Raw genomic sequence first — 16205 nt, 5'->3', positions numbered from 1 at the left:
TTGCATTGCAGCCTCAGATGGATCCCCAGAGAAATGAATCAAGTGGGTGATGGTTTAGCAGAATCTGGGTTGGGAAGGGATTGCTTGTGCAGTGCAAATACATTGCCAATTAATTAGTGGGCTTTGCATTTTTTTTTGGCAGACAAGGCCTTTGTACATCATCTCATGTGCATCCCTCCCTTTCTTTTCAATCAATATACACTATCTTCTCTCAAAAAATACTACCAATAAAATAACGACAATTGCACACTGTAATCTTGATGCCACTAACGGGAATAAAATTTTCCTTGAGAATATATTACAACACAACAAAGCTCAGCTTACTGAACAATGCTATAACTCAGTAGTTTTAACTGATATTAGCACCATCAAGAAGACCTCGATTGTCAAATTCAGGTAACAAAAGCAACAATCAAAAGAAATTACTAGACAAGTACAGCTTTGCATTCATAATTCTGTCATTAAAAAAAAAACGATAACTAGAAGAGTGGGTTCAAGGAAGAGATATGCTTGTTAGTTACATGGTGCACTAGTGTCTCTTAGAAGTTCAAATTCTTAATTCAGTTATGAAATCATTATTTTTCCAGGTTGGATATTTCCAATAAAATTAACATTCTCCACTGCATGAGTATTAGAAACACATGACAGTTCTAACTGAAATTTGGAGGCTTGACATATACATCTAAGAAGAATGAAAATTTGAAAATTTCTCCGGAAACTGATTTTTCTGACTCAGGAGTTTTTTTCCCCCTTTAAACAATTACACAGACAAGTCACTTTTTTGATAAGCAAGCTGAAAAAGTGTAAATTCATCAAAAAGTGGGCAAGCTCCCCACTAGAGCACAAAACAAAGGTCTTTTACAAGAAGACAGGAAAGATCTGATTATACATCCTGAGAGCCCAGACCAAAAATTACAAAAGACCACCTATTCAAAAAATCTGAGATAAGAGTATCTGCAAACTGCTTTAAAACCTTTCCCACCATACAAAAATCCATTCAATTTTACTGATGACAGCTTCAATAGGTGCTTCCTTTTCCTCAAACACTCAGTTGTTCCTCTCTTTTCACACTGTCCAGCAAAGCACAGTAGGGAGCATCTTCTTTTTTTTTTTTATCAACAACTGTGGATTGAATTAATATCAAAAATATGAGAAAATTACAGGGCAAGGGGGCTAAACAATCATAGCTCCCAAGAACAACCATTAAACATCAAAAGAACAAAAATTACAAGACAACCCAAAATATAGAATGTCTATTCACCCCTTGTCTAACTAGACCATCTGCCAAAGAGTTTGCACTTCTTTTTACCCATTTGTATTGAATTTCCATGATCAGACTGTAATTCCAAAGTCTAAGATATCCTCTTTCAGCTTGTTAAGATATCCTCTTTCAGTTTACCACCACTTCAGAATCTCCTTCTATGATCAGCTTGTTAATATGCATATCCTTGACTCTTTGTACCCCTTCAAGAGCTGCAAGAATCTCAGCTCTCAAAGAATCTCCCACCCCAACTGGTCCAGAGTACATAGCTAACAGCTTCCCTTGTTCATCTCTTATTACTCCTATTCTGGATGGCCCTGGATTGCCCAAGCTGCTGCCATCAAAGTTCAGTTTAACAAAGTCATAGGGTGGGGGGATCCAACAAACAATTGAGACTTCCTCATTGGAACAAGTTCTGCTATCTCCTTCCACTTTTTTTGTAGCTCATCAATTGAGAATTCTGCGAACAGAGCCAAGGTTCAGCCAGTGTATAACCCTAATGTGGATGACCTCCAGCATTGCTTCCAAACTTCTCTCCTTATCTATAAATATTCCTGAATTTCTCTCCTCCCAGATAGTCCAACAGACTGCAGCCCTCATACACCTCTACATAAACTTGGCCCTTTTTGTTGGCCGAAACGGCAAAAATGTGAATAGGCTTTGCACATTTGAAGGGGGGTCCACCTGCACCCAAACAAAGAAGTACACCACTCCCAAATGATGTTAGTGAACCGACAGGAGATTAGTAAGTGATATCCAGACTCACTATCAGCAGGGAGCATCTTCACCCTCGTTGACAGGCCTCTTCTATGCCAAGAGGCTAGGAGAGGGTATATCAGGAGGGGGCACCCAGCTAGAGTCGAAAAGCTTCAAGAAACGAGACCAAACCAAGTACATGAAGTTACATGGATAAAGAGATGGGAAATAGAGGGCTGGACCTACAGAGGTTGCAACAGTTCTCCACCGGAAGAAAGCTACCTTGGGAGGGACTTGGGCGGTTGGGCCCTCCAGAACCAGCCCCATTGAACAGCCTCCCTTGGGGTAACATAATCCTGTAGCATGAGCTTGAAGAGAAGGAACCCAACCTCTCACCCACCCATACTCTCCTATCAGATGCACTAGGGGATAGCTGAAAATCATTCAATCTGGAAAGCAAAGAGCTGAGGTCTTCCACCTTCCAGTCATTCAAATTCCTACGAAAAGCAGGATTCCACACCACCGGAGCCCCAGAACCTCATAATAGTCTGATACAAGAGCCTCCCTATCTGCTGCAATTGATAAAAGGGACGGGAACACTTCACATAGAGATTGGTCGATACACCAAATATCCTTCCAGAAGAAAGTTTTGCCACCCCTCCCAGGCAAACTTTACATTCCTCAGAAACTCCTGTTTATGTTTCATAATACCTTTCCAGAGACTGCATCCATAAGAGGCCAGATTGTCACAAGTCTCCCACTCATTATTAGACAAACCATATTTCCTTAGAATTACCTGCCACCACAAGCAATTCACTTCCACCCTAAACCTCCATAACCATTTGCAGATGAGAGCTTTGTTCATAAAGTGCAATTGCCTGATCCCTGCCCCTCCCAAGTGTTTAGGTTCACAAACCCAACTCCATAAAACCCAGTGGATTTTCTTTTTTATTGGGTTCCATCCAGAGGAAGTCCCTTCAAAGATTTTCGATAGTGTCCACTATGGCCACTGGCTAGCTAAAAGAATGGACTTGAATAGTTATAGCTAGAAGCTATTCATTAAATCATATTTACTGAACCTAAAAAATAACTACAGTAAAACATAAATGCATTCAGGATTTTACAGTAACTGATCATTTTCTGTATACAGCATACTTAAAGCCTCGTATGCACTAGAAGAAAGAAAACGTCAGTAACATTCACTTAACCAAACAAATCTACAAATGATAATTTGTCAGTTGCACTTACCTGCAGATACACAACTTCACTCGTATTTCCTACATAAGGCGACACCTAGGCAACAAGGCGCCCTTGGAGTCTCACCTCGCCTAATTGCCAAGCAGTTTTCTATAGCGTGTTATAACAAACTTTTATATTCTTAATTTTTTGAGGTTATAATTATAAAATAGACATTTTTAACTAAAATTTTCATTTTGTGTGCTTATATACTAATTTCTTTTTTGTTAGGGTTTAATCAACACAAACATTGCTAAATGCTGTATTGAACCCTCAAAGACTTAAAAACCTGAAACTAAGTAAGAAAGAACATAAAATGTTGTCCAATCAACACATTTTTTTCTTTTTCTTTACTAATTTTGTGTTTTTATAGCGTGTTATAACAAACTTTTATATTCTTAATTTTTTGAGGTTATAATTATAAAATAGACATTTTTGAACTAAAATTTTCATTTTGTGTGTTTACATACTAATTTATTTTTATTAATTTCTTATTTGTTAGGGTTTAATCAACACAAATATTGCTAAATGCTGTATTGAACCCTCAAAGACTTAAAAACCTGAACCTAAGTAAGAAAGAACATAAAATGTTGTCCAATCAACACATTTTCTTCTTTTTCTTTACTAATTTTGTGTCTTTATATGCTACTTTTTTCTTCTTCCACCTTTTCTTTTCTTCTTTTCCTACAACAGAAATTGGGGCTCAGCCCCTATATTTTTTGAATTTTCTTTTCTTTCTTCTTTTTCTTCTCATGAATATGTTGGAATATGTTGATTTTCTATACTTTAACATGAAACTTATACTTTTCTTATGAAAATTATGGATATTTATTAAGGAAATATGATTACGGAACCTAGGGAACTACCCTAGGATACATGTTTTTACTTAAAAGAATCCATCGCCTAGGCGACTAAGCACCCCCTATCGCCTAGCCTCGCCTTGGCGCCTTGAAAAATATGAAGCTTGTATTATGCATCTTAACAGAATGTTGCCAATGTTTTTTTTTTTTTGGATAAAAGGTAAGGTAATTTTGTTCATCAAAAGTACAACATACAACCAGAGAAGTAAACATAAGCCATCCTCCCGAGCAGATAATCAAAGATCCCACACACTTAATGAGTTTAGAACCAAGAACATATTCTGATTACTAAACTCAGGCACAGCAGATAACCATGAAGCTATCCTAGCAACAGTACATTGATTCAGAGCATCAGGAGTCTTTTTGGTTTTTAAATAGTCTTTTGTTCCTTTCCTGTCCAGATAGAGCTGATTACAGCAGCTGGAATACACTTCCAGAGGCATTTGCCTTTTTTAGATAGGCCTGGGAGAACAGTGCAGAAGATCCTTCACCAAGCCCGGCATAACCCAAGTACCCAACAAATACCAACAGCTTAGAGAAAGTGAGACCAAATCTTCCAGACAAACAGACTGGATGCAAAAATGGTAAATGGACTCCTTTACTTGTCCACACACCCCGCAACTCAGTTCTTCAATATAGGTACCTCTTCTAGCATGGTTATTTCTTGTCAGGCATTTCCCGAGAGTTGATGCCCAAACCAAGAAATTGATTTTGAAAGGAGAGGAGGGAATCCAAACTTGTTTAAAGGGAAACTCAGATCCCCTCAAGTTGTTTAAGCCATCAGCAAAGGATTTAACCGTAAACCTACCACCAGCATTCCATTTCCAAGTCCACTGATCATTTGAAAGTGGACAAGGAACAGGAAAAGCCATGATTTAACATATCCCCGATTTATCTTGTACCAGATTCTAACACAATCAATATTCAAATGTAGTAACCGTCTGCACTGCCAAGAACAGTAATACTGTAGGACTTCGCATTACATATCTGTAGGGAAATTAATGGGAATTTCCACATGGTTTTGCAATTTTAATCTTAAACAATTTACTTGATTCTAGCTAAATTATGATTTTGAGAAATGGTAAGAATTTATTAATGATCATAAAAAGAAAAACGGATAAGAATGAGGTTTCCTCAACAGCCAATTACATAGAAAAACATTTCAACTTACAAAGAGGATTACACATTGAAATCATTCATCCATAAAATATTTCCCCAATGATCAATGAAATGCCCAAAATGAAAACCCTGGAACAGATGACTAATACAAGCCCACTTGATGAAAATCCTCAAATGCATTAGACAAATTATGTTCCTAATCTAGTCATTCAAGAAGATAAAGGTCCAAAAGGTTCTGATAGGCAGATTTCTGTTCTCCGGTTTCTGCTATTGTCTTGTGATTACAAGTGTACATCATGCTTGTTAAGAATGAGAATCACTGTCTGTCAAGAGCATTTAGTTGTACCATAAAAGGCTTTGTAGTCGATGCTTCATGGTGTCAGTTGCAATTTCTTTTTCTCAATCTTTTGAGTTAATGGATGCTGTGGATAATATGAATACATGTAAAAATAATGAATCAGTTTTGTTTCTGATTCACACATTGCATATTCTAATTGGACAGAATTAGATCCCATTAGATCTCACACTTCTGATGCACTCAGTGATGCCAAGAGACTGAATATTTCTGGACCTCTGGGTCAAAGGTAGTTTTAATGGTGTAATTAGCCAGGAACCTCAGTTTTGTTTCAAATTGCATTTTGTCAAAATGAAGCAAGTAACCATGTTTCTTCACCTCAGAGCACCACAACAAGATCTTAGAAAAATTTTGTATCTTGAAAGGAAATAAATGTGCAGACTCAGATTACAAAAGCAGTTAAGTTAGTAACTAATCAAACATGGAGCAGGAGCAGCTAAGATGCGTGTCAAATATCTTTTGTTCACGGATCAGAGACAATCACAAATATAAAACATCTTTCCCTGGCTAATTTGCAAATTTGGGAGTTGGCACATTTTCTTTGTTAAGAAAAGTGCATGTTCTTTGTCAATACCATATAACAGTGCATGTCTTTTGCAATTTGGGGAGTTATGGTATACATTCTTTGTGCAATTTGGGGAATTAGTTGGAATCTGGTACACATGCATCATGGATATAAAATAAACTTTTTGTCAGGATTACTAATTTAATGCAATCAATTATTGCAGTCACTAGAGCAAAACTTTACAAGAGATATTTTTTTAGAAAAGGTAACTTTCATTGCAAAAAGGCAAAGGGGAGGATGTACATACATACAAACCAATCAGACCAGAAGTAAAAGAACAAAAGAATCCTTGCAAAAGTTAGAAAGGTATCCAGGAAAAGGGAATATGGTTATGTGGACTGTTTCAGCAAATAAGTTTGTAGGGGACAGGAATTGCATAATGCATATACAATTTCATCTGCTAGACTGCTATCAGCATCAAGTATGTTACTAATCCCCCACCAAACAGTAACTGTTGTCCATCTGATTGATTACTTATACCATTGTATCTCCTAGACTGCTAGGAGCATCAAGTTTAATTTTTTTCTCATCTCTTTTTAATTCAACTTGAATATTTGCATTCTGTCATGGTAAACATACATTGGCATTTCTCATTTGGATGACAAATTGACAACCACTTCATGTACTTAAAAGTCCAAAAGAAAGAAGACCTTCTAAGGTTGCTTGTTCTCCATGTCAAGCAACATTGCTTGAGAAAATTGTTACATATTTGAAGGCCCCACCCAGGAAGAATTGACAACTTAATCTGTGCATTGCCAGCTCATGTACTTTGCTCTAGCTGGAAAATTTTGGGGGATTTATCACCTTTTTGAGGTCTATTGGAATATTTTGAAGGAACAAAAGTGGCATGTCTTAATGCTAAAACATAAAAATATAAAGAGAAAAAGAATATAACGTTTTCTCAAAGGTATTCAGCTTTGGTCTTCCATTGCAAGAGATCCCCCAGTTTTGAAATTACAAAATTTGTTTTTGATGGTAACAGGATCATCCCCCTTCAAGTTTATGAATATATAGATACTTTACCCATAAGAAAAAGGAATTAGCAATCCCACCCTCAGAAGTAATCAAATATCACTACTTAGGTCATCCAATTAGAGAGCCTGCCGATACCAGAAAAATATCAAGATTACCTACAGATGGTCAGATGATCACAATGACTAGTGCAAGCTCTATATGGATGCCTACTGAAAGCATGGTTGTCAAGGCATAAATGGGTTCCTAGGTGACAAAGAGTGTGCCTAGGCAACAAAGCGCCCTTGGAGGCTCGCCTTGCCTAATCGCCAAGAAATTTTGTACATTGTGTTATAAAATACATTTATATTCTTAATTTTTTGAGATTATAATTATAAAATAGACATTATTAAACTAAAATATTCATTTTGCGTGTTTATATACCAATTTCTTTTTAGGTTTAATCAACACAGGCATTGATAAATACTGTATTAAACCCTCAAAGACTTCAAAACCTGAACCAATAAGGAGGAACTTAGAATTAGGGGTTCAATCCCTATATTTTCTGAATTTTCTTTTCTTTCTTCTTTTTCTTCTCGTGAATATGTTGATTTTTTTTACTTTAACATGAAATGTACACTTTTCTTATGAATTTTTTTTTATGAATATTTTTCTTATGAAAATTATGGATAATTATTAAGCAAATATGATCAAAAATTAGATTGAAAAGCTTCAAAGGAGTTTTCTTTGGAAAGGCTGGGAGGAAGAGAAAAAAGTGCACTTGGTGAGTTGGGAGCAAGTCTGCCTCCCCAAAATTGAAGGGGAGTTAGGCATAAGGAAGCTGAAACTTTTTAACTCTGCTCTCCTCTGTAAATGGATTTGGAGATCTGCTGTAAAACCTGATGCTTGGTGGAGATCTCACATTGCCAGCAAATATGGTGTGAGTTGGGGAAATTGGAGAACTAGAGATCCTCCTCCTAACTGCGGTAACTCTCTATGGAAGGGGAAAATGAAGACCTTTTCAGATCTGGCCAGGGGGGTCTTAGTTAGGGTGGGTAATGGTAACAGGACCAAATTCTGGAAGGACCCATGGTGCTCAAATGTTCCTCTTGCTGAGTCCTTCCCACTCCTCTTTCAGTGTGCTTCAAATCGAGAGGCCTCAATTGCTAAGTGCTATAGCATTTCTGGTGGTTCATTTCTTTGAACTCCATATTTTCGAAGAAATCTTTTTGATTGAGAGGTGGAAGAGGCAGTAAATCTCTTGACCCGTCTTCAAAATCAAGATCTGGATTATAATTCGAAGGACAAGTGGCTTTGGAGGTGGAATTCTGGTGGTTTGTTGTCTGTAAAATCTTTGGCTGCTATGCTTGGTAGGAAGGGTGTTCCTGATTTCCCAGCTCGGCAAGTGTGGAATCCCATCAGCCCGACTAAAGCCAGCTTCCTAGTTTGGACTATGGCTCTAAATAAATTCCTTTCTAAGGCGAACCTTGTGAGAAGGGGAATCCAGGTTTCAGACTTGTCTTGCAGTTTATGTGGAAGCAGTGCTGAATCCACTGGTGATTTGTGTATCCACTGCCCGTTTTCTGCTTAGTTGTGGAACCATTTCCTCAACCTCATTAAGGTTTTCTGGGTGATGCCGAGGTCGGTTAAAGAGTTGTTAAGCTGCTGGCAGATTAGGGGTTTGAAAAAGAAAAAGAATACTCTCTGGAAGTTGATTCCAATGGGTGTAATCTGGTGCATCTGGACCGAGAGGAATAGAAGGGTTTTCAATAACAAGTTTCTAAGTCTGGAGGACTTAACTCAGAAGTTAGTGGGCAAGCTGATTTCTTGGTTGCCTGTGGCTGCGGATTTTAGAAACTGTAATGTGCCAGATATATTATTTTCTGTTTCTTGATGGTTCATGTATTTGCTGTTTAGATCAGTCAGCCTGTTCTGGGACTGATCTCAGCCTCCTGTGTGTCTCTCTTTCTCAATAAATATTACTTTACCTTTTTCCGAAAAAAATTATTAAGCAAATATGATTATGGAAGCTAGGTAGCTACCCTGGGATATATGCTTTTTACTTAAAAAAAATCTGTCACCTTAGAAACTAGGCAACAAGGCGCCCCCTATCGGCTATTATAATCATTTCCCTTTTTAACCTCTTTACTTTCAAAAAGAAAAACATGCTATTACCCACAAAAATATACATCTCCACTATTATGGAAAGGGAAAAACTCTGTTATTTTGGGCTCTTTAAGACTGGTTTTGCATAAAAAAAATATGAAGCTATATCTGTTACACCAAGTCGTCATCACCATCTAAGACTTATCCCAACTAATATGGGGTCAGCTACATGAATCCTGTTCTGCCATTCCACCTTGCTCAGTACCATATACATTGTTAAATTGTGGGCCCCTAAATCATTTCTTACTGCTTCAACCCATGTCTTTTTTTTAGTTAAGTAAAAAAGGATTTTTTTAAAAAAATAACAGGAAATATACAAAGAAGATTCTGAAAAGGAGGTGCAAGATGCAGCCTCAGAAACAATCAAAAACTCAAATTACAATTGGGCCAAAAACATATATTCCCTACACACCCCTTGCTTGGCCAAGTAATCTGCTATTTAGTTGGCCTCCTTTACCAAAGGATCCTTAAGAGTCATATTATTTGTTAGCCATTTAAATCTTTTCACAGCTTCCCTATAAATCCATACAACAGTGTGTATTTGCCAGCCACCCAACTACTATCAGACTAGAGTCTCACTCAATTACCAATCTGTCACAAGCAGCTGTCTTGCAAACTGCGCTCCTTGCAGTTATATTAAACTTGTTTACGAGGTTAACTTGTTAAACCAAAGCTTTATAAATCTTGCATAAGTATTACATTAAACTTGTTTATGAGGTTAATGGCTAGACAATGCCAAGTTTCTCTTGCTTTCTGTTTTAGTTATAAGAGTCCAAGAATTCAAGGGGCACTAGATTATTGCTTTTTCTTTTGCTTTGGTTATCATATTTTAGATGCAAGAACAGTAATTAAATTCTCTGATTAGATGAAACAGTGTTAGAACCATGTCAACACACCAAAACAAATTCTGACTCAAGGTATTAACAACTTAATTTAGCAGGTCAATCATTTGTATGTCACAAGGCAGAAAAGGGCAGAGACCACTTATTTTTGCAATAAAAAAAATTATATCAGTTTTTTTCCTTATTCATCTTCCAAGTTAATTGGAGGTTTCCATAAACAGTATTTGAAGAGACCTGCTATTGCCTTTGAATTAGAAGGTGTCATCTTATGGGGTAGAACCCTCTTTGCTACTTTATGGGGATTGAACAAGGAATTCTTTAAAAAAAAAAATGAGGTTGCTAAACAGAGTATGCAAGGATATTAGGTTATTTATTATTGACTAGGCATTGATGCATGAACATTAAGGGCATAAATAGGTTGGATTCTAAAGATAATTGGGAGGATATAGTGTATCACTAATTGTAATTTTTATGCATAGACTGTGAGTTGCTTCCATCCTCTTTTTTTACATTTTCTCATGCATAATCATGCCTTTCCCAGGGGAAGAAACAGGCTGAAGAGAACTAGGTTGCATTTTGTTTAAGTCACTTAATGAAATTGCAGAAGTCAATGTTTTCAGTGCAAATTCAATAGTGTACTCTGGAAACTAATGAATAAAAATAAATAAAATTTACAGATTTTTTTTTCATTTCTTCCTTTTATTCTTGATAATCCAATACAAAATGTATTGTTATTAATTATTATGTTAAAAGAACAATAATAAAATAAAATGTGAAAGAACATCAACATGGGAAATTTCAGTAACAATGTGCTTTTAGCAGGCTCCCTCTTGTTTGTTTCAATATTCAGAAAGGCAATCAGAACGCTATTTGTTTAGTCCAGAAAAAATGAAAGGGAGAGAAATCCAAAGCAGATAGTTGAGGATTGCTTGAAATCTCATCACATCCCAAAAGAATTAAAGCATGATAGCTAATAAAACAAATGAGGACACAAAGCCAGAAAAATAAATGAAACCAATAAAAGAAAACAGTTTATTGAATTCCTCCCAAGTCTGGACAATAGTGAAGCATAAAAGCCCAATACAGAAACATTTCTTGAATGCAGGCAAGCAAGCTTTTATGCTTGGAATGCAAGCAAGCATATTCTACTTACCAGGTTAAGCTAGGCATCCATTTTTTCACCCTTTTGGATCAGTACCAGACTTTTATGGACTTTTTATTCACCGATTAATATTGTCTATCTTGATATGAATTGTACATTTTCAAAACAAATTATACAAGCCCATTTCTGGACTAGAGCAGGTGCTTAACCTTGCAAATTAGTTCTGTTTGCTTTTTGCTGCTTTAATTAACTAAGAATCAAGAACAAGATGACTTCATGAGAACCAAGTTGGCAAGGTTGGTGTACCAGTCAAGAGAATTTTATGGTTTTCTGTTCTAGAATTGTAATTGTAACTACAAACAGTAAGAAATGAAGAAGGGGAAATTGGTGATCTTTTTGAGGGGAAAATTAGCTAGCATGAATCCTAGACCAGCCCGTTTAGGTGGGCATATAAAGGCATAAATATGGTACCATCCTTACAATGTATTACAAATCAATAGGAGAAAGAGCATGGCAAATAAAATGCCAGACTATTAAATAAGTTCTAAATTCATCCTTTCAGCCTTTGTTGATATGCTTGAAGAGGTGGATTTTATAAATAATATTTTTGTATGCTTTAAAAACCCAGAGACATCATAACACTATTCTTTTGTTTCAGAACACATCTAATTAGTTTCACAATCCCATGCATAAAATGCTTTTAATTGATGACAATAAGTTAAAACAAACATGGAGCTCAAGATCCTTCTTGCACATTTAAAACGAAATCGGTCTCCCTTGAGTAACAAAATCAATAATATCTTAAGTCCAACAGAATAAAGGGTTAATTGATGCTACTAGTGTATAGGAAATTGAGGATCTGGTGCTCAAGATAATAACTTCCTTCTGAAGGTGAGAGTATATAATTTGTATTACTGAAAGTTAAAAGGTGTATATGGGAGGATGTACAAGGGGACCAAAAAAGACAAGGAAAAAAAACTCTAGCCTAGACCTGCAAACCCATCTGCCATAGAATTCAATTCCCTACGAATCCATCTAAGATAGGCTTGCAGAGAAACAAGATCTCTGGTTTCGTTCAGAAAATGTGCCCATTCCATTGCATAGGCCCTTTCTAATTGCTTTGCTCCACATTATTGCTAAAAATAAGAACTTGGCATCAAATGATCAACTTCATTATATTGATTACTTAGGGTTATCCGACCAACAAAGTTTAACAAAGGCTTGGTTAATAAAAGAAAGCGTGTTCCATTTGGCAAATCAACCATTTAATTAATCAAGGAAGAAGTTAATCTAATTTAGCATTCCAGAATTATTAAGGTGATTTCCATACTAGTGTGGCAACATTGATTAGAGAAAATACATTTTATGTAAGGTTAACACATATTAGTTCTTGGTAGCCTGCACCATGCCAATTTAAATAATTGCATTCCCAAAACACCAATCCAAATATGAAATATGTAATTCTATTCAAAGTCAATTCATATAGGATGTCCATAGATTTAGTCTCACGCTTAAACACTTCTTTATCCCCAAAATAGCAAATTTGCAAATGGAACCTTAAGCAGCCAAAGACAGAGTGAGCCATAATTACAAGTTAGTTCATTTTCTATGAGATTCTACACACTTTCCCTCGTTTTCTTGATTGATATCAAGAAAACATGCATTTCTTTGGAGAAATTAATTCGGACATTAACATTTTCAAGTGTTAACATTACATTACAATTATGTCGACCTCCCCTTGGATTGGTGAGTGATAATGTATTAAAAACAAATCCCAGAATGTTAAGATGCTTCCTGTGATAATTGTTCATGGTGTTCCTCTGAGGAAGTTATCATTTTATGATGGCACATAAAAGAAAGAAGCTTTAAGATGCATTTCTCCCATATGATTTTAGTTTCAATTTAATCGAAGATGTTCACCAGATAAGGGACGAAGTATTTCTATGATTTAGATGGGTGCCAAATGCTGAATAACTGTTCAAATAGCTTATGTGATTTCCAAAAAGAAAATACCCATTTTCTAGTTCTTGACAGCTGCTTAAAATTAAATCTTGCTTGATATGACCGGGGGAGCTTTCCCCTGCCTTTCGTAGCTTTCTTTCTGTGTTGTTTCCCTTGTTATCCAAAAAAATAAATATTAATAAATTTAAGCAGATACCCCATATAGCAGTCAAAACCCCACCAGTTACAAACTCTCAAGGTAACTAAAAATTGCTGGCCTTTACGTGGTAACAATTAGTTGGAGAATAAATTAGACCATTATTGATTGCACAGACCACTGTATCACAAATCAGGACTTCCAGTCATTCATTTTCCCCTTATCACATATTACCTCCCAAACATTTGGACACTACCTTTTTCTAGGCAAATGCATTCCTTCAAACATGTAAATCAACAAAACATGTGGAACAAAAGCTTCATTTTCTTCATCTCTCATTTATGCAATAACAGAGCCCTCATCCTACTAATTGTAAATCTGCAACCCCTCACAAAATTGCTGGGCATTATTGTAAATCTTGAGACCATAAGACTTGAGGAACAACCCTTCTAAATAAACACTCTCAAACCATTAAAAAATATAATCTTAGTCTCAGTGATAAAATCTAAACAAATGGAAAAGCTCCTGCTATGCAAAATAAAATGGTTGATTCAAGTATTGCATGGACCATGGGGTATTGAAAGTAGTACATTCAGATGCTGATCATAGCATGGGTTGAAATGTGTAATTTATGACAGCATTTAGTAGCAGATGGCTACTAAAGTCAGTAACCTGGAGACATGCAACTCAAGTTAATTAATTTGTTCAATTGAATCATGCTTTTCATGTGGTAAACTTGATACCTCAAAATTAAACTTCAAATTACTTATACTTTTAGATGATGGAGCAAAAAACAATATAAAGTACAACAAAAGCAGAAAAAACACAATGAAATAGAGGACGGCATAACTAACCGCCTTGGCAAACTCAATTTTAAGTGGCATTCCTGCAACAAGAACCCCTTGAAGTGTTTTCATTGCAACAATTGCATCTTCATCTCTCCTAAAGTTAACAAAAGCGTAACTACGACCAGGTTGGAAAGCAATGCTATCAAGTTCTCCAAACCGCAAAAACTGCTCTGATAAAGCAGACTCATTTAGGTGATGAGACAAATTCCCAACCCATAGGTGTCGGGATGGAGGGTTGCTCCGCCCTTGATGACCCTTCTCCTCAAACCTTGGCGAGTACTCCCTTCGGAATCTATCTCTTCCTCCCCTACCAATCTGCAACAAATGGCATAAGATCATCATGGTCAGAAAATCATCTTTAAATACCAGTTCAATTTCAATTCAATTCAATAATCAAATTATGGAACTAACAAGAGAAAGGATTCACTCTAGAACAACCAAAAGGAAAACAAGAAAAGGAGGACATCTAGTTTGAAGCACAAAAATAAAAACAAACATGGAAAATTAAATATATTCTCTCATTCAAATTGAAAATTAAACAGTGTATCACTTGTGCCCAACCAATCTACAGGAAAACATACATCCATCATGCTCAAACAATCTCTTAATAAATGAACTCCTATTTTGTTTCACACCAACAATAGAAGAAAATTGCAAGCAATAACATTGCCACTCAGCCACTGAACTGGAACATTTCCAAAAATGCACACCCTCTCCCAAACCAATCAGCAGTAAAACGTATATAGCCCTAAATGTCATAAAATAATCACTTAACTCAACAGAGACTTTGATCCCAACTATTTAGGGTTAGCTATGTGGATGTTGTCTCATTATTGCACTCTATCACACCAGAAAGTAACCTCCAACAAATTAATCAAAATTCACTTCATAACTCCATCCAATAAACTAAGCAAAACGAGTTCAAGCTAAGTTTTGGAAATCCGAAAAAAGAAAAGGAACTAAGAGAACAGATTGGTTATAATGCCTTTGAGTTCAAATAAAAAAAATATATACATTCATTACTGCCTTAACAATTCACATCAAAACCTACACTCAACAACGTCCGAAAACAATCTATGAATCAACTAGTCCAGTACCAATTTCGCTTCATCAATCAAATCAATGAACTAGAAAGTAATATGATTTTTCCCTAAAATTCAAAAAAAAAATCCAGAAGAACCAAGTAAAGAGATTGAATCATTGGTCCTTTAAACTACATAAAGTACAATATACGCACTCATTACTTCCTTTCCTAAAAATCCATAGCAAAGAAGAAACTCATCAAGGTCAGCAACTATCCTTTGAATAAACTAATCTAGTTTCGACTTCATTCAAATAAAGTTTATTCATCAACTGTGTTATTTATCTAATAGGTCAAATGGGTTCCAACTAGAAGTCAGGAATCTAAAAAAGCAATTTAAAAATAAAAGAAACTTCATACAGGAAAAAGGAAACCTAGAAATAAATTTGAAATCTCATCGACCTTGGAACTTGAACTCAAACGTGTATTCAACCCAAACATAGATAACGAAATCAAATCTATTAGACCAGTCACATAAAACTGAACAAAAAAGAGAAAATCTGCAACAAGATGACAGAAACCCTAGTAACACACTAACGGATTTTAAACTCACCATTTTATCAAATCTTTGTAGTCGAAGAAAAGGCAGGAAGCTATCAGCCTATCACAGAGTGAGACTGGGAACTGCGAAGGCAATCGACTCAAGGGTTTTGAGGCCACTGACACACGTGGTGGTGGCGCGTATGATGAGAGATTTCTGTTTGTTAAATAGTGTATGAATCGTCTATGGGAACAGAAGGATAATGGACGAAAAATAATCCGCCACGCCAACCTAATCCCATGGCTCACGTGTGATTGGCATAGTGTACACATGGGCCAGGCTTGGGCCAGACCTTGCCAAGTCCTGATGCGGGCCTATTATTAAATGGACCTAAAAGTCGGACGCGTGTCCATCCAGACCACATTGCTTAGAATACAACTATACCAGGAGAGATTGGCTTATCTGCTGTCACCAAAGAGAGTAGGCCCTGTTTGGCATCGTTTCCATGCAACACGAATTCTTTTGGTATAACACATGAAATAAC

At 36.3% G+C, this 16205-nt stretch overlaps 1 protein-coding gene across 1 annotated transcript in view; it reads right to left on the bottom strand.

Moving 5' to 3' along the window:
• The window catches only part of LOC148874917 (RNA recognition motif (RRM)-containing protein), a 29507-nt gene extending 13612 nt beyond the window's left edge, over nucleotides 1–15895 (bottom strand). The window contains exons 1-2 of the mRNA XM_088963873.1: nucleotides 15734–15895; nucleotides 14106–14414 (exon numbers count right to left, since the gene is read on the bottom strand). Coding sequence (XP_088819999.1) covers nucleotides 14106–14414; nucleotides 15734–15736 — 312 coding nt within the window. The 5' untranslated portion in view covers nucleotides 15737–15895. The remainder of the gene's footprint in view (nucleotides 1–14105; nucleotides 14415–15733) is intronic.
• Nucleotides 15896–16205: the final 310 nt, after the last annotated feature.

Source organism: Nelumbo lutea, chromosome 1, assembly GCF_056320005.1.
Source record: "Nelumbo lutea isolate HS-2025 chromosome 1, American lotus-T2T, whole genome shotgun sequence".
NCBI lineage: Eukaryota > Viridiplantae > Streptophyta > Magnoliopsida > Proteales > Nelumbonaceae > Nelumbo > Nelumbo lutea.
This window is presented reverse-complemented; position numbering and strand designations above follow the sequence as displayed.